General features: G+C 36.1%; 1 protein-coding gene across 1 annotated transcript; it reads right to left on the bottom strand.

The window, feature by feature from the left end:
* Positions 1-18,326: 18,326 nt before the first annotated feature.
* On the bottom strand, positions 18,327-23,231 carry LOC133877977 (serine carboxypeptidase-like 40). Its single transcript, XM_062316450.1, has 7 exons — positions 22,680-23,231; positions 21,315-21,422; positions 20,872-21,149; positions 20,279-20,548; positions 19,459-19,664; positions 18,825-18,930; positions 18,327-18,726 (listed from the first exon to the last, which is right to left on the bottom strand). The coding sequence occupies exons 1-7, from the start codon at positions 23,140-23,142 to the stop codon at positions 18,562-18,564; spliced, it is 1,596 nt and encodes a 531-aa protein (XP_062172434.1). The 5' UTR covers positions 23,143-23,231; the 3' UTR covers positions 18,327-18,561.
* Positions 23,232-27,219: the final 3,988 nt, after the last annotated feature.

Here is a 27,219-nt window from a genome sequence, read left to right as displayed (position 1 = left end):
TTTGAAATGTGATTCAAATGTGTTCAGGATTGCATACTTTGGCTTCGGTATATTTTTTTTAAAAGATGTCGGCACTTCGACTAACAACAAAAGAGAATCAGGCACGTAGAGTATCTTTTTTTTTTTTCTTTTTTTTTCTTTTTTTAATAATGCCAGGATAAGTATATTCAAAATGTTAAGCTAATTAACAAATGAACACGATAGACTTATCTTGCACTTGACGCCCTAACGTCGATCTGAGAGTCGGGAAATCCACTAGCAGCATGGATGCCACTTCGGTTATGAGCCGATGGGTGAGTGCAGGACGAGACCGTCCCTGCTAGTTGAAATGCCAGGTTTGGAGCTCGGTAGTCCTTGTTGGTTAGGTTGGTCGCCTTTGGTAGCTTTTTCAGAATATTTTGACCTCGACTAAGCTGGTTTTCCTTCAACTATGGTGATTCCGAAGGTCCCCAGCAATACCATTTTTATTTTTTATTTGAAAGGGGTGCTCGGTATCATGTTGAGTGGAGAGAGGTCTCGGTAACGGATCATCCTCTTTTTGTAAGTGCAGACTCGGTTTTTGTACAACCACCAAGCTAGGATCATTTTGATTGCCTCTGTTTGCCTCGTTAATCTTGGCACGACCCCGTGTATTTCTGGCAGTGAGACTTCTTATAGTTATAAAAATTGATGGGTTTGTCGAAGAAGTACCGAGCAAGTCTGCTCGCCTTGTTAGGAAACTTCCGACCATTTCCGTAACTCCCGACCATCACAAACTTCTGAGAATTTATTGGCAAGCGGATCAGCGAATAATCACCGAACTATTTGTCAAGAAGCAAGTGCGCTCCCTTCAAGGTGGAGCTCCGAAACCCATTGAAGTGAAGAATAGTTCGGTAGGCCTCCTTTGGGGGGTGCGCGTAGTCCCTGGTCTCGGTCATATCTACAAGGGTCTTGCACCCGATCTTGGAGAAACTTTTGTGGGTTGGTTTCGTGAAATGCAAAAATGGGGAGCTTCTGGTTCTATTAGTAGTGCTCCCACTTTTCAGTTTGGATATGCCGAGCAAATATATTTGGTTTGCAAGTCTTCGGGCTTGCTTCAGCAAATACAGGTTCTGGAGACCACCCGAACTGCTTTTCTCTTTTGCAAGCCTCTTCTCGTTGCCTTCTTTTTCTAAGCACCTGCGTGAGTGATCTGATGAATTCATGGCTTTATGACCTTGGTTTTTGTAAGTAGAGAGATGTGGCTAAATAAGGGCCACATGTCAGTTCTTCTCGGCAGGTGATGCGCGTGACTTAACATTTCCACCAGAACAAATAGGCTCCAGATGGGTTGCAATCAAGTCTACTGTCTCGTTCAATTTTACAGAAAGTATTTCCTGGTTCCAGTTTGTAGTCAACGTGGCACGTTAGGCTAGATTGTTTCTCCTCTCTGTACTTGTGGTACCTGCAAAGGCATTATATGAACAGCAAGATGGTTGGGGATGGTAAGCCATCGTCATCACCGACATGTACAGATGTCAGGGTACGTGACTTCTCTTGGCAAGCATCCTCGCCAAACTGTTAGATATACATATGCAACATTGCCATATATATTGGGCCATGTACGTGATTGATCAGGCCAAAAACAAGAATATTTTGCAGATTATATGTATTTTCCAGCATTATAAACGATGAATCAATAAATTATCATTATAATGGGCTGTCGTCTTAGCTAGCTTAGCTAGCTATCTAGCAACTAATTAAGTATATTGATCCTCGTAACACAGTAGGTAGAGAGTACAACAACTAATTAAATTACTATGTTCCTTGAAGAGGGATGAAATTAGAAGCACAAATAACACTCTTTTTCTTTTTTCTTCTAACCCCTTTTTAATCATAGAAATTTGTCTATTGTTGAAGAGGACTTGGTCAACTTTGTTTTTGATATGTGGCTTGTCTATTTCATATCACATCACTTCCTTTTAGAAAACAAAAACTAAAAAGAAGCTTTTATACGACGTGGTTTTCTACTCCATATCCCTCCATTTCTTTTAGAAAATTGGGATTGGAAAGTGCTCAACATCGCAATTCTTCTTTTTGTTTTTTTATTAAGGGAAGGAAGTAACAGAATGACCTATGTGCACTACGTTTATGAAGCGTGATTGAGTGTTGTGAACAACAAATCAAGTAGTGAATTTATCTGTGAATCTGGCGAAGGTGAATGGCATGGCATCTCTGGACCGTGAGTGACAGCATCACGCCATCATGTCTCAAGTTCCAGTTCCAGTTCCACTTTTTTTTTTCGGTTGTGAAGACTGCGAATTTTCCATAGTGGAGAACAAACTCCTTTCGCCAGACTACATGGGTTCCACCAGAACGCTCGAACTGACCGTGGTGGATCTCGGACAGGAGGCGCATAACGATCGCTCCTAGCTAGGATCTAGTTTAGCCCACACGTACACAGCCTGGTACGCTTGGTTGGTCAGATTGGCCGGTGAACCGGTACTGCCTGATCCTGTAAGTTTGTCAGTGCACCGGTACCATCACTTTGTTTGGCGAGGGGCGTGATCTGATCACAAGTCACCATTCAGAATTTTTATTTTGCAAAAAACGATTTGTCGTTTCCCACAGACGGCGCCAAACTGTTAGAACAGTTTTCAGTCCGGTGACGTGTAAATCTTTGATTTGCTGTGTTCTTCGTAATCTGCAAGGAAGAACAAACAATGCGTCAGAGGGGAGGTCTCCCGACGTCCCCTCTCCGATGCCTAAGTCAATGGGCAATTTTGGAGAGTATCGAGAGTACTTTAGTATATTTTTAGCACATATTCAAAGTATCTTTTGTACCTGGGGTAGCAGCTTATTTATAAGCACATAATTCTCAACCGCATTGTTCCACCTTCATGTCATGAGTGAGTGGGACCCTTAGTGGGATGAGATAGAGGTTAAGTGGGAGAGTGGGACACTTACTCCTCATGGGATAATGTACTTATCCCATGTGTTCCAAATATAGCCTTCAAGATGTTATAGGACTCTGTTAGGCCCTAATGATTGAGCGGGTCAAGTTTGGGCCAGCAATATCAACTGGGCCCTGGTTCGGGTATAGGCCCATTTGCCTAGGGGATGATAATTTCCCTAACATAACATTGAAACTTCTATATGTTGAATTTTTCTAAACATAGAAGGGTTATTATATGTTCTCGATATATTCAGTTTAAACTTAAAGGTTGATAGCTAGAGAGCACTTCAGCGGCTTTTGTATTGTTAGAAGCCGCACACAATTGATTGAACCAATCAATTAATTAATTAATTATTATTTATTTATTTATTTATTTATTGTAGTTGTTTTCTTCACTGTGTAATGATAGGATCTAAGTATTTTAGCACTGCAATGAAATAATTTTGCATGTGACTTAATTTAATCTTTTTTTTTTCTTTTTTTTTTTCTTTTTTTATGAATAGCGGCAACTAGTTTAAGCGCGGGTAATCAATGTGGCCTGCTTAAAGGTTGTACTACTGATGTTTGCAATACCGCATGCACAAAGGCTTATGGCCCGGGGACTCGGTTTACATGTGCGGAGCCTTGCAATACCGCATGCACAAAGGCTTATGGGCCGGGGACTCGATTTACATGTGCGGAGCCAAACGTTTGTTGCTGCGTTTACACCGCAAATGTTGTTCTTCATGACTAATTAATTACAAGTTTACTGTAATCTCCATCACTTGAGGATTTAATAAATGAATTCTTGGCGTTCGTCTTTTGATGATTATTAATTTATTATGTGTTTTTCGTCCGTAAGTAATTACTTTATTAATCAGGTTTTTGAAAGATAGAGTGGATAAGTGACTCATGTTGTTAATAACTAATTCCAACACTCTTAGACAAGAACTATGTCATTTATTCTCAAAGTTTAAGTTAATAAAAAATAATTAATTTTAATATTTTAATATTGTCTCTCACACATGGGACCATTACCAACATTAATGCAATAACACTTGGTGCTTGGACCAAAAACTCAATATATTACATTGTTATACTTGGCTGAGCTAATTAAAGTAATGGTTTAAGTTATTATTGTCATAGATTGACTGTAAAAAAACAATAAAATATTATTATCATTGAATAAACTTTATTATCTTTTGTTAGGATCCAGCTTCAGTGCTGTCAAAAAAAAAAAAAAAAAGAAAAAAAAAAAAAAGAGAGAGCATATTTGCTGTTAAAAAATAGACAGCGAAGATTAAATGGAAAAAAATTTAAAACAAAGCGTCGTAAGGAACTAACAGATTCTTTTAAACGGACGGGGCTAACGTTTAACTCTAAAGACGATCATCCTCACACTGACCCAAATTCTACACACCACTTCTTAAAACTTTTTTTTTTTTTTTTCAAAATTTCTTCTTTCTTTAAAATATATTATTCTTCTTTACAGTACAGTAACAAACAGCCAGAAGTGAACCCTCATCAATAGAAATTAAACTTGGTGGGTGAAAGCAACAATACCTCCATGGCTTAATTCATTACAGCTTGGGTAAAAAACATTACAGCTCAGAGAAAACCAAAAGAACCTCTACTATTTTTTTATAATTTCATTGGGCTGAATGTCCTGTATTTTTCGCAGGGCCGGCTCTTCCACTAGCGGCTTAGGCGACCGCCTAAGGCCCCCGCGTGGAAGAAGGCCCCCATAAGATAAAATAGGCTTGTGAAAAAAAAATATATTAATTAAATTAAATAAGCCTCTACAATTATCTTAGGGGGAGAAAAAAAAAATTAAGGCCCCATAAAAAACTTTGTAAAAAGAGAAAAATAAATAAAAATTTAAGGCCTCTACAACGATTTTGACAAAAGAAATGTTCATTATCTCTACGTGGGACTCTTAAACTTCCACAGAAAAATCAATAGTTTTAGGGGCTCAAGAACACAACATTAATGCCAAAAAAAAGAGTTCATTATCTCTCACAAAAAATCAATTGCCTACCAACACAACAATTCCAAAAAAAAATTCCATTATCACACCGGGAGGCTCTAGAACTCCCGCATTATAAAACAAATTGTCATGCCAAAGAAATACATTTTACTTTTTTTTAAAAAAAAAAACACAAATCTTATTCAATCTCTCCAGAAAAGTACCAAAATCACTTCCTGAAATGCTCTACAATCCTCGGCAGTCAAGGACTCAAGCGGTAGGAGCCCAAAACCACTGCTAGGACCACACAACTTCACCATCAGCCTACGCTGCCTACCAGATCCTGCGTCCGACTTCTGGATCTCCCTCCGGTAATCTCTCACAGCTTGACCAACAGGTTACCAAATCTGCTTCTTTCTTTTTTTGGGTGTGCACCGCATCAAGAGATAGTCATAAACGGGCCCTTTTTTTTTTAGTGCTCTTCACTTTCCTTGAAGGGAACACTGCACCAAGAGATAAGGCGAGACGTGTGGCTCAGTTTCCTTCGGCTTTGTCGCATCATGTCACTGTAGCTGAGGGTGTTTAATAAAAAAGAACTCAGGCCGGCAGGTTTTTTCCTTCGGCTTTTTCTACCTGTCTGATTGATTTTTCTTTTTTTAAGCTGAAAATCCCTTAGCTTTGCGAAGCGATTTATTTAGGTTTTTGCACGATATGTCTGCCGCACCTGCCCAACGTCAGAGGTTTTTTTTTACTAAACTCTGAGCTTTTGTCGCATCACCCTCGGCTACAGTGACGTGATGCGACAAAAGCCAAAGGAAAGTGAGTTGAGAGCCTGAGATGCTGGCCAAACTCGCCTACTAGTCTTTTTCCATTTTTTTTTAGGAAATGATCTATACACAAAAGTCTCACAACTCTCGCACAACAGGCTTACGTGGCAAGAATATTTTATTGTTTTTTTTGTTTTTTGGTTCATGCGGCTAGAAAAAATTGGAGAGGGGGAAAATCAAATTTCCCCGCACCACTGCCACTGCCCAGTCCCTATCTCTCTCTCAAATTTCTTTCCGTACAGATCGCCCGTCGCCGGTCGCCCGTCGTCCGTCGTCCGTGTCTTCCCCCTCTGGCAGGCAGATCCTCTCTAGCTCTCTCTCTCTCTCCGGCGTATTTCCTCTCTCCGGCGCTTCCCACTCCGCCAGAGACGGTCGTCCGTCGTCTTCCCCCTCCGGCAGATCCTCTCCAGTTCTCTCTCTCTCCGGCGCTTCCCGTTCCGCCAGATTCGGTCGTCCGTCGTCTTCCCCCTCCGGCAGATCCTCTCCAGCTCTCTCTCTCTCTCCGGCGGTTTTCCTCTCTTCGCCGTTCTCTCTCGGCGTCCGGCGTCCTCTATCGTCCGGCAGATCTCGTCCCAGTCCAACTCTGTCTCCGGCAGATCTTCTCTCCTGCGGGCAGGTATTTTTTTTTCTTTTTTCTTTTTTGCTGCTACATTATGTTTGAAATTTTGATTTGGGGTTTTTTTGTTTTGGCTGCTACATTCTCTGGCATTTCAGTGAACTATGGTTTTGCAGTTTGATTTATGAAAGGAAAGGAGTAATTGGTTGGTTGGGTCTCAGTCCAGCTCTGTCTCCGGCCACGCTAAAAAAAGGTTTCTCTCTCTCTCTCTCTCTCTCTAGCCGAGTCTGTTGTGTTGCTAGGGGTGATCTCCTCTTCCCTTTTACCAGCTTTGTTGTTTTGCATTTTGCTTTATTAAAATTTTTGGGTTGTTTTTCCATTGCACACAAGGTGCTTGATAAAATGCTCCACTGACCAAGTTCAGACTTTTCCATTTTGTCCGACTTTCCACCCTATGTCAGAAGCTCGAGAAAACCGCACCTGCTTCACATCATGACGATTACACATTTCTATTGTGGACACAAATTTTTGTTAATTAAAAGTTCATATAAGCCTGATGCTCCAATATAACAGCATAGCATAGACTATCTTAGGTTCAGTATTTAAGTCTAAGGTGTAGCAGCATACTGTAGACTATCTAAAGTTCAGGATTTATTCAGATAGTAGTTGCTCTTTTTCGTCTGCATTATTGTATCAAGTTTTTGATTCATGCGAACCATTGAGATCTGGCTCAAAATATACCTCCTTCCCCTATAAGAACAGGTTGGATGTAGAAGTCGTGGTTTCAAGGCTCATTAGGCGCATGTGTAAATTACCAATAATAAAAAAGTTGAGTTTCTTACTATTTCTATATGTACAGAGGATGGATGACTGATTTCTTGTCAGCTTTCTTTTTCGTTCTTGGTGATATTGAGCAGTAAGGGCCATATCCACAAGATATGACCAAGTGCACCATATTGTCTTTTGAAATGATGGCAGTGGAACTGGAAAGGTCCTTCTGGTGTGTCACATACCTCAATCTTGTGCCCTGGTGTCAAATTCTGTGCCATTAAATACATGCCTGAATTTGCCCAAGCCAGTTGATATTTCTTGTCAACTGGAAGGTCCTTCTTGTGTCACATAACCTCAATCTTGTGCCCTGGAAGGTCCTTCTTGTGGATTTGGGTATTTGATAATGGTAGTTGTTGATTTGCTGCTTTGGAAGAATTGGTATGGAGGGTCTTTGAGTGATGGCTGATGTGCTGCTTTGGAAGAATTGGTATGGTAGTTGCTGATGTGCTGTTTTTAATTTTTTATTCTAAGTGAGTTACTTTGCTGCCCATCATCTAATGCGTGATGTGTCATCCTTTCATTTGCAGGGTAAAATGTCAAGTACTTGGATAATATATAACAGACCTGAGGAACCAAATGCTATTCATGCTGGCCTTCTTCTTGTTCTAATTCATGGATACTTATAAACAATTCATTGCTATTGTTGTAATCTTCTATTTGTTTATTTATTGAGATTGCGTCTGTTATAGAATATCTTGCTGATGCAAGTTGATTTGCCTATGGAGATTAGTATAAAATGTCTTGATTTATTATAAGATAGGATCTCTCCAATAATTTATTTATTGCATGGAATATTGATTGCATCATCATTTATCAGTAGCTAGTAGGCATTTGGAAATGGAGGGACTTGTAATAGACAACTACTATTCTCTTGTTATAAGCAAATACATGGAATCAGGAAGCCATAAGCTGTAACTTTTGGTTTAAAGTCATAACACATTGAAATGATGTGTTGAAAGTCAACAAAATCATGCTGTTCTTAAAGGTTCACCAATCGGACGTTTATTAGGATTTACAAATGTGCACCAATCATGGACCACATATCTGCATTCGGATTCATTAATATGAAAGCAATAGAAAGTTGTGCATCAGTGAAGCTCTCGAAAAATGGTAAAATAAAAAAAAATAAATAAAAAATAAAATAAAATAAAAAAAGGAAAAGAAATGTGCATCAGTGAACTCAACCTATCAGAATGGACAGTCATTGATGTCTGCAGAGATCAATAAATTCAAGACAAGGACTCAAGTTACATAAAACAAGACTGTTTCTTCTGAGAAAGAATAGGAAGGAGTAATTACAGGGATTACATAAAACAAGCTTAGATCAATGAAAAACCAGCTTTAATTTGTCATGACAATGAAGCATGCAATCACTGCTTTTTCGTGAAAGTATCAAATACCCATCTACAAACACTGATTTTACAGATCAACTTCCATCATAACTAAAATTCAGAATTTCAATTGTTCAACTGGATAGAACGTAACCACTGAGATAAATTACAAAGCCCAAAATGATTACGACTACTGCTACCCATGACAATGATCATTTTCAACCTTCTTGTTTCCATCCTTTCATTCTAACATCAAGTAGCTAACTTTAGAACCACTATAACCACTGAGATAAATTACAAGGCCCAAAATGATTACGACTACTGCTACCCAAAACATCTTTCTATTACTTTGACGCAGACCCAACTCCAATCGAAGTCTAGCATATTGTTCATTGTGTTTTGTTTCAATCAGCTTCTCAAGTCTGTCAATATTAGCCATTGTCATCTTCTCAACTTTCTCAATATCGTCCCGTCTCCCTTCCTCCATGTCTCTCATATGTTCCTCCAATCTCTTCTCATAAGAAGTCATGTGGTTATCAGCCCACTTAAAAAAATCACAATCCCCAGCATCCTGTGTGAAAACGAATAAATGTCATAAACCACTAACAAAAGAATAAGTCACAATTAATTAATTTTAAAATTACCTTATACTTTATACAGTCATACCACTTTCATCCGGGGTTGTCACTAGTCCATGAGTACCTTAGACGTGCACGCACTCCACAGTAACATAACGGAGGGGGTCTTGACGCTTCACTATTTACCGACATTTTTTCGAGCCTACCCAAAAAAAAAAAATTATATACATATTATTTAAAAAAATGTCCACATTCCTTTGTTGCCCATATATTTTTATCAAATTAATCAGCCAACAGATCAATTTTTGTGGTTTTATGAAACAATATAATTTGAATATGTTAAGGCAACCTCCAGATCAATTTTTTTGGTTTTATATGGTGGTGCAACCATATAATTTGAATATGTTAAGGCAACCTCCAGAATGAAATTGGGAAAGCATATCTGTGGTTGCTCATCATTGCCCTCACCATGCTAATTATACTACAGATTTCATATCAAGAAGACTTTGGGGGAAGAGGATTTTTTTTTTCTAACAATCATCTTATATTTGATGTGGCTACCAAATCTTTCTGCCGTAAAAGAAAGTAAACACACCAGAATGTAGCTGAGAAGTTTTCTGGTGGCTATAAGGAAAGGCTTGGGCAAATTCAAGCATGTATTTTATGACACAGAAGTGATAACTAGGGCACAAGATTGAGGTTATGTGACACAAGAAGGACCTTCCAGTTGACAAGAAATATCAACTGGCTTGGGCAAATTCAGGCATGTATTTAATGGCACAGAATTTAACACCAGGGCACAAGATTGAGGTATGTGACACACCAGAAGGACATAATTAAGCATTTGAACTCACCTAACAGGGTAATCAAAACTACTGCTCAATGGTTGATTAAAAAGATAAGAAAATTTTCTGATTGACATATCTTTTTCCGGGCATTTAGCAAGAATCCTTTCCAGAAAGCCAAATCATATGGAAGAGATAAATTGTTATAAAGGAGAAAATAATTTAGGACTTCCCTTTCCCCACTAAGCAGTAAGGTCAGCCCAACAGAACCATCAAACAGTGCAATATATCCACGCACACACATACACACAAACACCTTGATATCCAAGAAAACTCCTAACATCAGTAAGTAAAAGAAACACAAAACTCATAAGAGAGAAAAGAAAACTACTAGAAAATCATGTTTGAAACAATTGCTATTTCAGTAATCCCATTTAGTACCATAATCAGATACATTCACTCTGTTAACAGTGCACGTGCAGGAAGAGTGTCAACCCAAGGTGTAAGTTGAGAGCTCTACGAGCTTGGTAAAACACAAAATAAAGAAGTTCACATTCACCCACTTAATTCCCAATTCACACATTAGGTTAAAAGTTAGTGAACTTGAACAATGAACTTGGTCCACTTCCTATAATCCCCATTACCCGCTCCAAAGGGGAAGGGGAAGTCTGAACTTGGTCAGTGGAGCATTTTATCAAGCACCTTGTGTGCAATGGAAAAACAACCCAAAAATTTTAATAAAGCAAAATGCAAAACAACAAAGCTGGTAAAAGGGAAGAGGAGATCACCCCTAGCAACACAACAGACTCGGCCAGAGAGAGAGAGAGAGAGAGAGAGAGAGAAACCTTTTTTTAGCGTGGCCGGAGACAGAGCTGGACTGAGACCCAACCAACCAATTACTCCTTTCCTTTCATAAATCAAACTGCAAAACCATAGTTCACTGAAATGCCAGAGAATGTCGCAGCCAAAACAAAAAAACCCCAAATCAAAATTTCAAACAGAATGTAGCAGCAAAAAAAAAAAAAAAAAAAAAAAAAAAAAAAAAAAAAAAAAAAAAAAAACCTGCCCATCGGAGAGAAGATCTGCCGGAGACAGAGCTGGACTGGGACGAGATCTGCCGGACGACAGAGGACGCCGGACGCCGAGAGAGAACGGCGAAGAGAGGAAAACCGCCGGAGAGAGAGAGAGAGCTGGAGAGGATCTGCCGGAGGGGGAAGACGACGGACAACCGAATCTGGCGGAGCGGGAAGCGCCGGAGAGAGAGAGAGCTGGAGAGGATCTGCCGGAGGGGGAAGACGACGGACGACCGTCTCTGGCGGAGTGGGAAGCGCCGGAGAGAGAGAGAGAGCTGGAGAGGATCTGCCTGCCGGAGGGGGAAGACACGGACGACGGGCGACGGGCGATGGGCGATCTGTACGGACAGAAATTTGAGAGAGAGATAGGGACTGGGCAGTGGCAGTGGTGCGGGGAAATTTGATTTTCCCCCTCTCCAGTTTTTTCTAGCCGCATGAACCAAAAAACAAAAAAAACAATAAAATATTCTTGCCACTTAAGCCTGTTGTGTGAGAGTTGTGAGACTTTTGTGTATAGATCATTTCCCTTTTTTTTTTCTCATCAAGAACATGTCCACATCCACTGTACGTCCACACGTTTCCCTTCTTTTTTTGTTTCTAAGGTTTTATTTTTTGGTGCCTAGGTCATTATGATTTTTTTTATTTATAAATATTTGTTAGAAATATGCATTTAAATATATAAAACACTCTAAAAAATAAAAATAAAAAATTAACAAATTAACTGAAACTCAAAATAAATTATATAAATTTGATACTAACAATATAATATTAAATTTCAAAGCTATAAAAATTAAAATTAATTATATTTATATTTATATAAAAAGGCCTCATTTATAATTTTCGCCTTAGGCCCCAAAACATATAAAGCCGGCCCTGATTTTTCGTGTGCCAAGGAAACAAAAAATTATTAGAGCACTCCCATCATTGACCCTAAAATGGTTCCCTTCCCTATGTTTAGGGAAAATATCATAAAAAAGACCAAATATCAACCTCCAACAGATACCTTAAAATTGGGTTTTTTGGTTGGGAAGCAACAGTGCTTCCCAACCCATTATTTTAATATAAAAAAAAAAAAAGCTCTCTCCTCTATCTCTCTGCTCTCTCCTCCTCTATCTTCCCCCCATTGCCGAAGCTCTCCCTCGGCTTCAAACCTCGCCTCCCACCCATCCACGTCTCCTCTTCCACAAATTCACCATCCCACCATCGCCGGCCTCGTCCTCAGCCCCTTGCCCGTCGGAGCCTGGGCCTTTCTCGGCCTCACCGCCTCTGTCGTCACTAAAACCCTGTTCTTCTCCTCCGCCATCTCCGCCTTCACCAACGAGGTCATCTGGCTCATCGTCATCTCTTTCTTCGCCCACGGCTTCGTCAAGACTGGCTTGGGCGATAGGATCGACACCTACTTCGTCAAATGGCTGGGCAAGAGTACCTTGGGGTTGTCCTACGGATTGACGATCAGCGAGGGCCGGCGGCATCTTCTTGCCAATAATCAAGTCTTTGTCGCTATCGGCGGGGAGTAAACCGGGCGATCCGTTGGCGAAAAAGCTCGGGACTTGAGGCTGTGTTTGGAATGCGGGAAAAGAGAGGCAAAGGATATTGGGGAAATTGTGAGAATTGCGGGAGAGATGAATTCGGTGAAAGGCAAGGAATTGAGGTGGCTGTGGTTGAAGATAGAGGGTTTTGGGGAGAGGATTAAGGAGGCCGTGGAGGGTGAGGGAGATACAGGCGAGAGAGGAGGGACTTGGAGAAGTTTATGGAGAAGACGAGAGAGAGGAAGAGAGAAAAAATAAAATAAAATAAAATAAGAAAGAGAAAAAATAATAAAATAAGATAAGGAAATAGTATTTAATTGATATAGGGAAAATTTAGGGAATCTATTGTGTGGTGTTTTTTTATAGAGAAGTAAAAAATAGTTTTGTTCTTTAAATATAGAAAAAATTGTAGGGAAACTGACGGGAGTGCTCTTAGGCATTATGCCATTATTCTTCTCGGGTATTGAATCAAGTCTTTCGCAGACCAAGGGGAGGAGGAATGATATCACAAGGGTTGTCTTCACTTTCTTTTTCATTAAGTATCTTGGACGATCTAGGAGGTTTGAAATGGTAATAGAAAAGGCAAGGGAGTTATTTTAGTGGGAATAGAAACCCACATATGCTACCAAATCCAAAGCAGAGTTAGTGGCATATAGAAAAATTGTAATGGGATGATGACACGATTTAAAGCTCTGCAAGTTCTTTCTCCCTTTGCTGTTAAAATGAAATGGGTATCCTGTTGCAATGTGAAGAAGCCTTGACGAAGGTCCAACACTCCAACGTAGTGTTTCTGAAGCTGGTATAGAAAAGCATGAAAAGTGGACTGCAAAATTTGAGTCTTCATCTTTGGAAGTAGACGTTAACACCGTCTAAAGGAATCAGTTAGTTCCTTTAAAAACAACGTACGTAGCTTATTTTAAAATTGGAAAAAGTACACATAACCTCCTTAAACTACCACTCAATTGTTAATGTACCCCCTAAACTACCAATTGTGTCAATATCCCTCTCTAAACTACCAAAAAATGTCAATGTCACCCTTAAGACTAATAAAAAGACAAAAATGACTATAATTTTTTTTTTGAATAAGACAAAAATGTCCTCATAAATTCAAAAAATTAAAACTAAAACTAAAAAACTAAAAAAATAATAAAAATTATTTAAAAAAATTAAATAAAAAAAGAAAAAATAAATAAAAAAAGAACAATTTTTTTTATTTTTTTTTTTTAAAAAGCAAACGAAAAATAACTGTAATTTATTTTTATTTTTTTAAAAAAAAATGAAAAAAAAAACTGAATTATTTTTAAAAAAAAAAAAAAACTGTTTTTATTTTTTATTTTTTTTGGAATAAATTTTTGTTATTTTATATTTTTTTAATAATTTTTTTTAGTTTTTATTTTATTTTAATAATTTTATGAAGGGCATTTTTGTCATTAGAGGGACATTGATTTTTTTGATAGTTTAAGGAAGGACATTGACACAATTGATAGTTTAGAGGTACATTGATAATAATGTGATAATTTGAGGGTTAGATGTACTTTTCCGTTTAAAATTTCTACTTTTCAACCTTTACCGTCCATTTTTAACGGCAAATTAATGTGCTGTTTTTTTTTTAACCAAAGCTGTTTCTCTTTTGTGTACTTTCACCTGACTTCTTGAATCAGATGGCCGATGGGATGACGTGAGAGAGTTCACGAGTAGCCATCTTTAAATGATTTGAGGCGTCAGAGGGTCCCATAGAAGAATTGTCCAAAAATCCTATGAGCCTCCATGCTCCACAAATCTGGCACATACACGTGCACAGAAACACCCAATTGGCGTCCTCGTGTACGGTTTTGGACTGGGATAAATAGGTGAAGCTGCGGAGCACTCTAGCATCTTCTCCTCATACTCCCGTTACAGCCTTTCAAGAACACTCGTGAAAGGGACAAGTCGAGGACCTGTCCTTGACCCGACAAGTCCACTTGCACATTTCACGCATTATTTTTATCATTATTTTACTTTTTTCCTGATTCCAAATGAAAAAGCTAGTTATTGCACATACTGCTCACTTTTATATTTATTCAAAAAAGAGACAGCGAAATTATTGGATGTTTGTTTCTTGTCGTCTCCCATATTCTCATGTCATGGAAGAAAGCTTCCTAAAATGGAAATGAAAAGCTGGGTGAGGTTGAGCAATCTACAAGGCCCAGAATCACGAGATGTGTCTTTAAATTGTGTCTTTTCTATTTTTGTAAATTTTTTAAATAAATAATGAATTAGTGAAAAGCCAATGATAATGATAAGATATTTTATCTTGATAAAATAAATTACGTTAAAAAATCGTCTCTATTTAACTCATCTCAACTTTACAATAAGCTAACCTTCTTTTATAGGTCTGATACTTCATGTAATATTTGGACAATGGAGGTTCAATTTTTTTAATAATTTTTTTTTCTTTTCTTTTGTATTCCCTCTTATACAATTGTATTATATTTTACTCCCTCTATGCCAAAGAGCTGCATCCTTTTCTTAATTATTTATTCTCGCCAATAACCATAACTCAATTAATTCAACAGACATTCACCCTTGTCTCACATGCTTCAAATAAATTTGGCGATGACCCTAGTTTAAGATGAATTTGTTTTGTTGATGCTGATTTTTTACCTGGTGACGTGGCGTGATCAAAGACATCTCTTCTTCCATGTGTTGGCCTACAAAACAAGAAAGACCCGCCGAGGGTTGGCCGGCGAAGCCGCCTCCGACGATCAAGTCAGTCCAGTGTCTAAAGAAAAGGAAGAAGGAGAGAGTGAGAGAGAGTCCAAGAGGCTGGAAAAAAATCCCCCTGTCAAGTAGTCCTTATAGCCCTTTTATATCCCTGCATGCTAAATGTTCGTTTTACCCTTGTCAAGCACACTGTCCAATGGGGATGTCTGATATCTTCTCTGACTTGATTTGACTGGTCTCATAAATATTGGAGGCTTCCTGCGACCAAGGCTCACAACCGGGGACTAACCCATTCCAGGGGCTGAAATCTCACTCTGGGGCAGACCTGGCCCCACTTAAAGGTGGAGACAAATATTTCCCTAACATGTTTCATAATTTTTAATTTTGTTTTGATTTTTATTTATTTATTTATTTTCGCATCATCAATAGCGACAAATGGTTTCAATTATACAGTTTTTAGTGTCGACAAAAAAATATTTCACCATTATTTAGTGAAAAAAGTTTTATTTTTCACCATTGTATTGAACGTTCAAGAATGAATCACATCATTAATATTCTGAATATCCGTATTTCAATGTTAAGTCCAAATGAATCAAAACATATCACTGTTTTGCTATCTAAGCCAAATCTAAAATTAAATACTGATTCCTGTGATTTTTCCTTTCACATGCATTAGAAGGTTTTCATGTAAAAATCTCAACGTCTTTCTTTGGGTAGACCCGTTTGATTTATTAATTTGCATTGTTTGTTCATTTGCAAAAAAATAAAATAAAAATAAAGTAAATAAATTTAGATATGTGTTTGTGATTAGTGTTCAGCATTATTTACAGTTTTCTCTCTTATGCAATAACACATTTTTTTCACAATAAATGATCAGTTAAACTTCTTTTGTGAAATACTAAAATTCTTGGGTGATAGAATGACTTGGATTGCCTTGCCGGTTTAGTGAAAGCAAATAAATAACACGTGAGGGAAGTAAATGAGTCAAATGACACACCCTGCAAAACTCACATATTCAGACTAGTAAAATACATGAAGTTCTGATAAAAACAAAAATGCCGTAGGTGTGTGGACAATGGAGTAGGCATAATTATTAACCTTAGTCTTATCATGGTGGTCCAAGCATTTTCGTGCATGAAAAAGAAGGGTAAGAAAAAGAAAGAGAAATGACTTTCAGCTCGTGAACTGTTAGTTATATTTTGGTTTTGCAGAGTATTTTTTTTTCCTCCGCAACAAATACGGTAGTTTACATGCATTAATGAGCATGTATTAAAAACCACGTTGTTTCATACACATAAAAACCCGTGTAGTCCCGCTGTCTGGGGCATGTTTGGATGGAGTGAAGCACAAGGGGAGACAGTACATACACATAGAAATCAAAAGCTTACAGATACAAAGAGAGAGAGAGAATAATCTCCCTGTCGTAATCATATACACATGCCGTGAGGGAGTTCACGAGTAGAGAGTACAGATGCCCATCGCAATCATAACAAAAAACTGTGTCCCACTTTAAATGAGTTGAGGCATCAGAGGATCCCACAAAGAAGAGTTGTCAAACATCCTAGCCCTTCCAAGCTGCGCATCAGCCATATGAGCCTCCATGCTCCACAAATATGGTACATACACATGCACAGGAACATCCAATTGGTGTTCTTGTGTACGGGTTTGGGCTGGGATAAATAGGTGAAGCTGGGGAGCACTCTAGCATCTTCTCCTCATAGGCTCATACTACTGCTACTGTTACAGCCTTTCAAGAGCACTCATGAAAGTGGCAATGACAATCGGTAGATGAAATTTTTTCCTCCACTTTATAAATACTTATAAATTGTCTATCAAATAATGAAGTAATTTTTAAAATTATTATTTTATTAATCACAGACTCAATGATAATTTTAAAAACTACCTCATTATTTGATGAATATTTATATGACATGTTGAATTACTCTCTGAGACATTTAAAATGGTAAACCTATAATGTTCAATCCACTAACTAGTTGTACTGGGACAAAAATTTCTTAGAAATTAGGGCTCGTTTAACTGTTTTATTATTATTATTATTATTATTTTTGTATTATATTTTATTATTTTATATTATATTTAAAACTGTGAATACCAAGATAATTAGTTTTTTAAAATTATGTTTTGATGGTTTAGAGAACTTTAAACAATATTAGAAAAAGTTTGATAAAATCTGAATAAAATTTTAATTCTAAAAAACAACACAAACATGTTTTTGAAAAATAATAAAATATAATAATAATAATAAATAAATAAATAAAACAACTGTTACTCAAACATGCCCTAGGTTGTAACAATTCAAACTCTAAACAAACTGAACGGGTGGCTTGGCCACCCCCAGTGGCCGCAGGGGCTGGCCGAGGGTGGCGCGCGGCCACCCCCAAGCTACAGGGGGTGGCCCGATGGCCACCCCAGGCAACTGGGGGTGGCCTTTCGGGCCACCCCCAACGCACGCCACCCCTAGTGGCTGGGGGCGGCCAGGCCACCCCTTCACCCCCAAAGGGGTGGCCAAGCCACCCGTTCAGTTTATTTTTTTTTTTGAATTTTTTTAAAAAAAAAAATAAGTATTTTTATTTATTTTTTAATAAATTTATTTTTTTTTATTAAGATGGACACGTGTCGCCATAAGATGGCGACACGTGTTGCTGACGTGACATTTGACGGAATCTGTTAAAAAATTTAACAGAATTTGACGCCAGGGATCAATTTGTAATTATTGCATACCACGAGGACCTCTCAGTAACTTTTTAAACCATAGGGAATAAAAAATAATTATGACATACCACAGAAACCAACAGTGCAATTTTTCCTTTTTTAACTCACTCCTTCGGTTGAAAATTGATTTGTGCCATTAATTGGGCCAATGCAACGTAATTAGTTTGCCACATCACAAGGTCACCATGTGTTCAAAACAATAAATTTTTGTTATATCTAAGAAAAAATGCAAAATGAAAAAAGAAACAAAGCAGGGTCGGGCAGTGGCCAGACCATCCTAGGTGCGAGGGTGGTTGAGACTTCCCAAAATCCATCTCCACCTCTTCAAGTAGGTGAAGGGCCAGCCAAAAAAACATTTGGGATGGCTGGGACTTACCCCCACCCAAAGGTGAAGGTGCAGTTAAGCCAACCCAAAATTCATTTAGGGGTGGCGAGAGGATGACCAAACCACCCCAAATACATAGAGTGAATTGTCAAATTTAGAAATCCAGAGAATAAATTAAAATTGTGCAAAATCCCAATGATTAAATTTGAATTTTCTATATATAAAAAATCTTCTTTCGTATCATTCACTTCCTTCTATTGCGACAAAGACGCAAATGTTTTGTCAAGACAATAATGATTAATGAATGATATCAATGTTTGCCAGTATATTGATATCTATAGAACTAATCAATCACTAATAGCTTCCTGGCTGAATTTCTAAATGAGATAATATATACTAAATTAAAATGCTAAACAAATAGATTAAAAGAATCAGCTAATTAATGATCTGTTAAGGTCAGGAAGAGGAGTGCCATCGAGGAAGTTCTTGATCAGAGTAAGTGCTCTAGCAGGTTGGAATGCCGGAACCATATGTCCTGCAGCTCTTACTGTTGCAAATGTTAGGCCCCCCTCATATACTTCTGTAAAGCCTCCAACCTGTGACAGATCAAAATGACAAAAACAATATATTAATTTCTTTAGCAGGGTCAAAGAGAATTCAGTTTTCCAAGCTGAGAAAATTAGAATTAAGTTACCTCTCCTTTGTCGAACCAAGCACGCCATGCAGTCTTCACATGAAGCTTCATACGTCGTAGGGTGTACTTTGTTGAAGTAACCGAAACAACCATATCCGTGTCACCACTACAAATTGATATCCCAACAAAGACTTGTTTTAAGATTTGCATAATATATATGATTATCATATATTGATAAGATCATGATGTTAAGTTATAATCCAAAACTCTTCTTTTACATATTAAACTTGTTTCTAATAGAAATTGTTGCCAAAACAAGAGGTGAAGTCAGGTATATCATCAATGACTCTTTGGCTAAAGGATCTCCATTGGAACAAAGGTCAAGAATTCAAAAATCCTTGAATCCTTGAATCAAGAATTCACCACTAATCGCAAAAGGTTAAGCCTAATTATAATATGAAGCGGTAAATTTAATCATTTAACACTTTAACAAAGTCGAGATGATGCGCATCTAGAATATTCTAGCATATAGATTCTATAGGATCCATTTGGGTTCTTCTATTGCAAATAATTTGACTCACTTAGCCAAATATTTGGTCCATAACTATTATTATGCCACCATCAATTGACAACAATTATAGTATATGGTTGATGTTGATGTCAATAACAATAATGGCAATGATGTTTTCTTTACCTATAAATCCAAACTTGAAGTCCATTAGCCATAAGTTCCTTTATAACGGAAGAGATGCTTCCCTTGAAATCTGAGTATCCTCCCAGGCTGCATTCATCCCATTTACCTGGAATTTTTGTTACATTGGCATGAAGTGCTTCTTGAACATCCCGCCGATTCATATAAGCCGCCACATAATTAGTCTCACAATAATCAAGGTTCAGTATCTACACCACAAAATAATAGATCATTCTATTTTGATTTATCTAGAGCATAATCGTTGTTTAATGATATAAATGAGTAAAATTCACTCCATATATATTGCCAAAAAGATATTCTTATTACACCGCAGAAACCAACTCCATGATGAGGATAGCTTGGATGCTCTTCCTTTGCATGATAACTCTAGGTTGTAGCTTATATGAATGCCTGAATTGTACAAAGCAAATATACACATTCAAATACTAGTGAGTTTAATTTGGTTAAGTTAGCCAAAACTATTCTCTTGATCAGTATTTCAAAAACCATTCCCTTCAGTATCTCTTTCATGCATGGTATCATAGCAAGGTTAATCTCACGCTAGTCTCCTCAGTTCATCTTTTTCCAAATCAACATCCTTAGCTACTCTGTTACTTCAAATGGGTTGACAGCATTCTTTTCTTGTAATTCCTACATATATCGTGTGCCTGTGTGTACAATGAATGCATGAATTCAAGCAATACAACATATTTCAAACTCAAATGTGTTTTAATTCTTTAAGGTGAACCTTTTGTATAGCTCCTATATACTTATGGTCTCTTCTCCTAAAATTCATAACTTTAAAAGAAAAAATGTCACTTACAGAAACTTTCTTAGGCGGAACTGTGAGGTTGACGTGCATGCAATCAATAGGTGGAGAAATCAAAATATTTGTGTTCTCAGTTGGAAATGCATCAACTATAACTGCATTCCAGGCTTCTTTGCACGCTTTGCTGAATTTTTCATTGGGTAAGGAGAAATTACAGTATTTTAGCACTCGAGATGTGTCTCGATCCGAAGAGAGAGCATGGGTCGAAGCAAATTCGAAGCTTCCTTGTCTTTCAGCTTCAAAATTAATTGTTGGATTTCCAAGCTGCATATAATATACAAAATTCAATATATATGAAATATGTGGGAATAGCTAGCGATTTCCAAGCTGCATCAATCTATATGAAATATAATTATAATTACATTAGTAATTAATGCATATAATTTTAGAAAAAAAATAATAATAATTACTAAGCCATTTGTCCTTCAAATATGTGGGAATAGCTAGCGATTTCTACTTAAGCAGATGAGCTCCAATTATAAAGACTCGCATTTACTGCCCTCGGATTACTAGCAATATCTAATTATCCAAAGAACCTAACGTTCCAATTATTGGTCTAAGAGAGAGAGAGAGAGAGAGAGAGGTACACTGATCCCTTTGAGGTTGATAATGGTTTTGCTAGCCTTCTTGTTATTGTGGAGAATAGCATTTGCAAGCAGAGGAACATAAAATCCAGCATAACTTTCTCCAGAAATATAGAAGGCCCGGTTCTTGTACTCAGGAAATCTCTCAAGCCAATTCACCAAAAACCGATAATTATCTGTTGTAGTGGCTATATCTCCCATTTCATCATCAAAGTCGGATGATGTATTGGAGTATGAAAAGCCAACCCCAGCAGGAGACTCAATGAAGAGGACATTTGCAGCTGAAGAGAAAATTTCAAAAAAATAGAATTCATTTTTTAAAATATATATATATATATATATATATATATATATATATATATATATATATATATATATATATATATATATAAACTCTCCATGTTTTAGGAAAAATTAAAAAAAGACATGTTATTAGATAAATTTACCATGATTCCAAGAAAATTGGTTTGTATAAAGTGTTTTGCCATCGCTCCGCACACGAAATGGGCCCACCTCTTGCATTGCTCCAATACCCAAAGATGAACAAGCTGGGCCTGTACATACATTAAGCAAGCTAGGTTAATCATTGAATTAGAACATAGGATTAACTAGCTAGGTGGCACTTAATATAGACGTTTATTTCAATTTTTTAATAATTCGTACGTAAGTGCCTTTAGAGCATCTGTATCAAGCTCTCTAAATTTTCTCTAAATTTTAGCTAAGTAATCTACTTTTAATATTTTATCTATCACTTTTAAAAAGTTTCCTCCATCAAACTCGATCTCTAAATATTTCTCTATTTTAGCTAGATATTATTTTTATTGGTTTTGAGAGCAACCACTTTAACTACCTATCATGAACATCAAAATTGCACCATAACAACATACTCAATAAAAGGAAAAATCAACCAAACTAGAACATATTCACAAAGCACCCCAGATCAAAGAAATACACCATGGGTTTTCACAAAGCCTAGTCAAATTTAGTGAAAACGCAAGATGTGTTTCTCCATATCAAAAAATAAAAGAAAAGAAAAGGGTATCTCAGATTTTTCCTTTACTCTTAGAAAATCAACGAGAATAATGGGGGGTTTTTCAAGCATTACACGGTAACATCATACCCAATTTACAGAAGTGAAAAGAGAGAATCAGAACTTACAAATCATAAAAGAGTAAATTAACATCTGATTTTGAATTCTTACGGATCATAAAAGGACAACAATCCCCCCAAAAAATACCAATTCCTTCACAAACCCATCAAAAATTATGCCCAAAACCCCCACCGAGCCACCTTCAAGTTCCACAAATTAGCCCAAATCCCACCAGACCCACCAATTTTTTCCCAGTAAAATCCCCAATTTCCGTTCTACCAAGTCCCGATTCTTCCCAAAAATGAACACCCCACAAACAAAACCACCCAACGCCCAATCGAACTACTACTTCTTCTTCACCGATTTTTTTCTGCTGCTTTTAATTTTTCTTTCCTTCTTTTTTCAATAGATACAGATGCTCTTAATGCTAAAAATACAAGATGCTAATAAATGTATAATCCCCAACTCCAAGACAAGTTTATTGTTATTATTGGGAAACAATAAAAATAAAATGAGTAGTTAAGTTTTCACACTACTTCAAAATTTTCATATTAATTGTTTATTGTTTTTGCTTTCTTATTAAAATAAAAGAGGATAAAAAAAATGTGCCTAACATTATTCAATTCTTTCAAATAAATACCAAGGGAAAGAGAGATGAAATAAATGAAAGAAAAAATGCCATTATTTTGTATTTTCGTCAAGATCGAGTATATATGAATACCTCCAGTAACCCAAAGAAGGAGAGGCAATGTGTCATTAGGCTGCTGAGCTTCAACAAAGTAATAAAAAAGGGCACGACCCGCTGATTGATTCACCGTGATATAGCCACCATACTGAGAGAAATTTACAGGGGGTTGTCCTGGCAGCCTCTCAATCCTATCTTTCTCCTTGAAGCCCTCCTGAGGATAGACATTTGTTTCAATATTGCCATGTTCGAATGCCTTGAAACGACTCGTGTTCACACCAAAATTTGGCTTCAACAACGTGGCCTTGTAGCCATAGAGTGAAGATTGTTCTTTCATACTCCCATGAGTTTGAGCCACAAAGCACGAAAGAATGAGAAAGGTTAAAAGAAGCCAACAAAAAGGCCTGCTGCTCTCCATACTCCTTTGTGTTTCCTTTGTTCTATATAATGTAAAACAAAAGGAAAAGAGCGAGAAAAGGAAGATGGAAACCAATGGCATTGTTGCCGAAGGAGGAGAAGGACACAGTATGAAGAAAAAGGAGAAGAAGAAAGATTGAAAGAGAAAGCTAGCTGGAACCCAAAGAGTGAAGAAGATGGACAGACGTTGGGGAGGAGCCAGGCCTTTGATGAGTTTCAAATCTCCAGGTATACGTGGCAGCAGGTGCTGAGAGATGTGAAATTATGGTCGACAACTCATGCGCAGCAGGAAAATTCCAGAAGTTCAAGGGACTTGCGTCAATTTGAGATATGTGATGACGAAACACACATGCGCGCAGTTACTGAGTACTGACAGTAGTGCTTCTGAAAAAGTGACTTTAATACCACGAGACGCCATTTCAGATATTATATGAAATGAATTAAAAGGAATTTCTTTTCAAAAAATAATAATAATAATAAGAGAAACTTTAATGCTCAATTGAAAATGCTGAAAAAAAAAAAAAAAAAAAGAGTATATAGATGGATTTTGTAAAAATTCGACGGAGATTTTTGCTATCAAAATCCTATTTTGCCCATTAATGAAACCCATTTTTACTACAAATTTGAAGCTTCATCCCCTTTTATCGTAGACTAAGGTACAAGAAGCATTGACTTTTACGTGGACCACAACAATAATGACATTTTGCGCATTAACTTTTGCATTATTTTCTTTTCCATTAATTCGCTCCAACGTGAACCATTAATAAAGAAAAAGTGGTGTACAACTTCCACACCACTTTTCCGATCTACACCGTTCATTTGAATTCACGCAATAACTAAAGTTTTATTTACACCGTTGATTTGAAATATTAGGTTACAAGTGCTTGCACCTAGGAGTGTAAACGAACTGAGCTACTCGTGAGCTTACTCGAGATCGACTCGAATCGATTATTAAATGATCTATTCGTGAACACAAAATCAAACTCGATTATTAAACGATGCAAACTCATATAAACTCGACTCGACTCGATTAAAGCTCGTAAACTCACTCGTATAAGGATTGACTCGTTTATTAAGGTTCGACTCGTGTGTGTGTGTATATATATATATATATCACTTTTACTATTTTATATACATATTGATATAATCAAATAATTATAACCAATTAATATTTATTGACCATTTTTAGTTGCTACTTAATTTATGCTTACATATACTCAATATACTATTTGTAAGCATAAATTAAGTAGCAACTAAAAATGGTCAATAAATATTAATTGATTATAATTATTTGGTTATATCAATATGTATATAAAATAGTAAAAGTGAATAATATCAATACTTAATTGTTAAGTGACTTAATTATATGATATAATGACAATTCAGATACTTAGTCATATGATTTATATTATATTATTCATGTAATAATAGGATTATATGATTATATAATAATATAACATTGTGGCATATGATATGTAATCACTGATTCACTATATCCAATGTTATAACTTATAAGTATTATTATTAGATACTCATGAATCATTAGATCATCGTCATCACGTGATCCAAGATCTAAAATCATATGAATTGTTAGATCGTATGAATCATATGATCATACGATAATATTTAGATCATATAATTTATATGATATTAATATTATTAAAAGATAGTTAGGAATTATGATAATTATGACTTATAATGATTATATTTATCAATGTTATCATATATATATCAATCAAGCCATAATTATAAATTACAATACATAATGTCATATTAGTATATAAATACAATGATTAAATATTTAGATTCTTAGATACACTGATTAAGTATGATGTAAGGTTTTAAGTATCTAATAATTATTAATAATACTTAGAGTCTTAGATACAATGATTAAGTACATAGATTACATACATAAGTATGAATTCACATTAATCATATAATATAATAACACTGTTGAAACTCAATCATATTATCCTTATATAATAACATTGTAATTCATATAATCCAAAATTAAGTTATTAGGATTGGTCGGTTAGTCTGATTAGAATTACCAATGTTCTAATTATGATCACAGTTTAGGTGTTATCATTAAAATTTAGATCATATGATCTAACATTGTGCATTTGTACTACATAATTGTTAGACATTAATTATATGATATAAGAATTATCATTAAACCTTAAAATAAAGCATTATTATCATTAGATATATAGGACCATATGAAAATATAATAATTATCATTATTAATGTTTTAACTTAATATTTATATTGACTATTATTACATCTTTTTTAGTTAAATACTTATGAATCGACAAAATCGTTATATGTAATATACTTATAAGTTATATCACGTGATTCACATGATTTTTAAGATCAAAGATCAAATGATGATACTTTTTTGTTTGAAATAATATGATAATACTTAGATTATATGATACTATAATTATATTTATATCTATATTAACTTATTAAGTATGTAATTATTAAGATTATGAATTGTTTAATCATAATTCATAAAGTATTAAGATTAAATATTAAATACATATGTGTGTGTGTGTGTGTGTGTACAATATGTGTGCAATTTTTTACAAGAAAAATAAAAAATAAATATACCTCACTTTAATTTATTATATAAAAAAAAATACACCCAAAAAAGATAAAAAATAAATAAATAAAAACACTTTAATTTACAAAAAATAAAAAACACATCCAAAAAAGGCATTGTGTGTACAATTTGTGTAAAATATATGTGCAAATAATATACTTCACTTTAATTTATGATTAAGTGTCTAATTAAATAAACAATATATATATATATATATATATATATATATATATATATATATATATATATATATATATATATATATATATAAAGTTAAACTAGTGTGTTATTATTATAATTTAGATCATATGATTTAAGTATACTTAAGAATATTTAGATAAATTAAAAAAAAAAAAAAAAAAGATTTAAGTATTATAAACTTAGAATAAATATCATTCATAATTATATGATTTAACTATCGCATTAGAAACTTAAGTATCACAAACGGGTTCGTTTTGTACCACCAAGTAGGTAATTTTTTTTAGTTACAATGTAAAACTTGTTGCTTGTGGCTAGTAAATTCTAATGAGGGAACGTTTTACAAGAGTTTGTCCTATTCTCTATATTTAAAATATTTTTTGTCTCCTATATGTTAACAGCCTAGCAGGTTTCGCACAATAAGCTAGCCAGCTGGGGCCCGGGGATTGCACGCTCCACTAAGCAGTAAACACGTGGTTTCCAAATTTCAGTTCTAATCAAGGACTCACGCATGGTTTCCAACTTTCCCACTTTCCCGAATTCCCGCCCCTAGTTTTGGCCTTTTCATTTTTGATTTTTGAGAACCTTGTGCATGCGGCGTGCCAGTGAGCCAGTGACGCCAATCAGTCAGTCACAGTCTGACGCTGAATAGTGATTGAGGCACGCACGGACGCACAGTCCACTAAGCAGTAAACATACAACACGCACGTCAGGTGCTACCGTGCTACTAAAAAAAGTCAAATTTCCTTAATTTTTTTGGCCGTACGATCTTCTGTTGGTGAATCTGAATCGTTGATTGCAAGATTAATCTAAGCCGTTGGTAGCAGCTGAAACCAATGATCCAGTTTACCCTACCCCGAGAAAATATATGGTGTGTAAACTGATTGTGTGCTCACTCTCACTAGATTTGATCCAACGATTTTAATTTTAATCTTGAAATTGGTTATAATACTTAACGGTTAGGATTGCAAGTGACCTTAATTTTAGCTGTATAAAGGCGTAGGGAATTATTTTCAAAACCAAAAATTTTGTTTGATTTAAAAATTGGAATTTCTTGTTAGTGTCTTTCAAAGCTCGATTTTTTTTTTTTTTTTGAAACCAGACCACTAACCAGTCTAACCAGAACCAAATCAGATGGAACTTTCTGCCTTTCTTCCTCTTAGCAGAACTGAGAAACTAGAGCATTTGGGACTCCCTCAGCGCAGTTGCTCTACTTCACTCCCCAATCTCTCTTTGAATTTAGGGGTTTCAACGAAAATAGCGTTCTTGCTTAACAAAACTAGCGTCGTTTCTCATTTCCGATATCATATTTTCCCAGGTACGCACACTACGTCTCTTCTTTATGCGATTCTCCTA

Source organism: Alnus glutinosa, chromosome 1, assembly GCF_958979055.1.
Source record: "Alnus glutinosa chromosome 1, dhAlnGlut1.1, whole genome shotgun sequence".
Lineage (NCBI taxonomy): Eukaryota > Viridiplantae > Streptophyta > Magnoliopsida > Fagales > Betulaceae > Alnus > Alnus glutinosa.
Note: the sequence above shows the minus strand (reverse complement) of the source record. Positions and strands in the feature narration are given on the sequence as shown.

Excerpts from the sequence above, each read along its gene's own strand:
- LOC133877977 (XM_062316450.1), bottom strand. The coding sequence starts at position 23,142 with ATGCCATTGGTTTCCATCTTCCTTTTCTCGCTCTTTTCCTTTTGTTTT. Across the intron at positions 21,423-22,679 it reads CCTTCTTTGGGTTACTGGAG|GCCCAGCTTGTTCATCTTTG; the intron begins GTATTCATATAT and ends ATGTATGTACAG. Across the intron at positions 21,150-21,314 it reads CCAATTTTCTTGGAATCATG|CTGCAAATGTCCTCTTCATT; the intron begins GTAAATTTATCT and ends TTTTCTCTTCAG.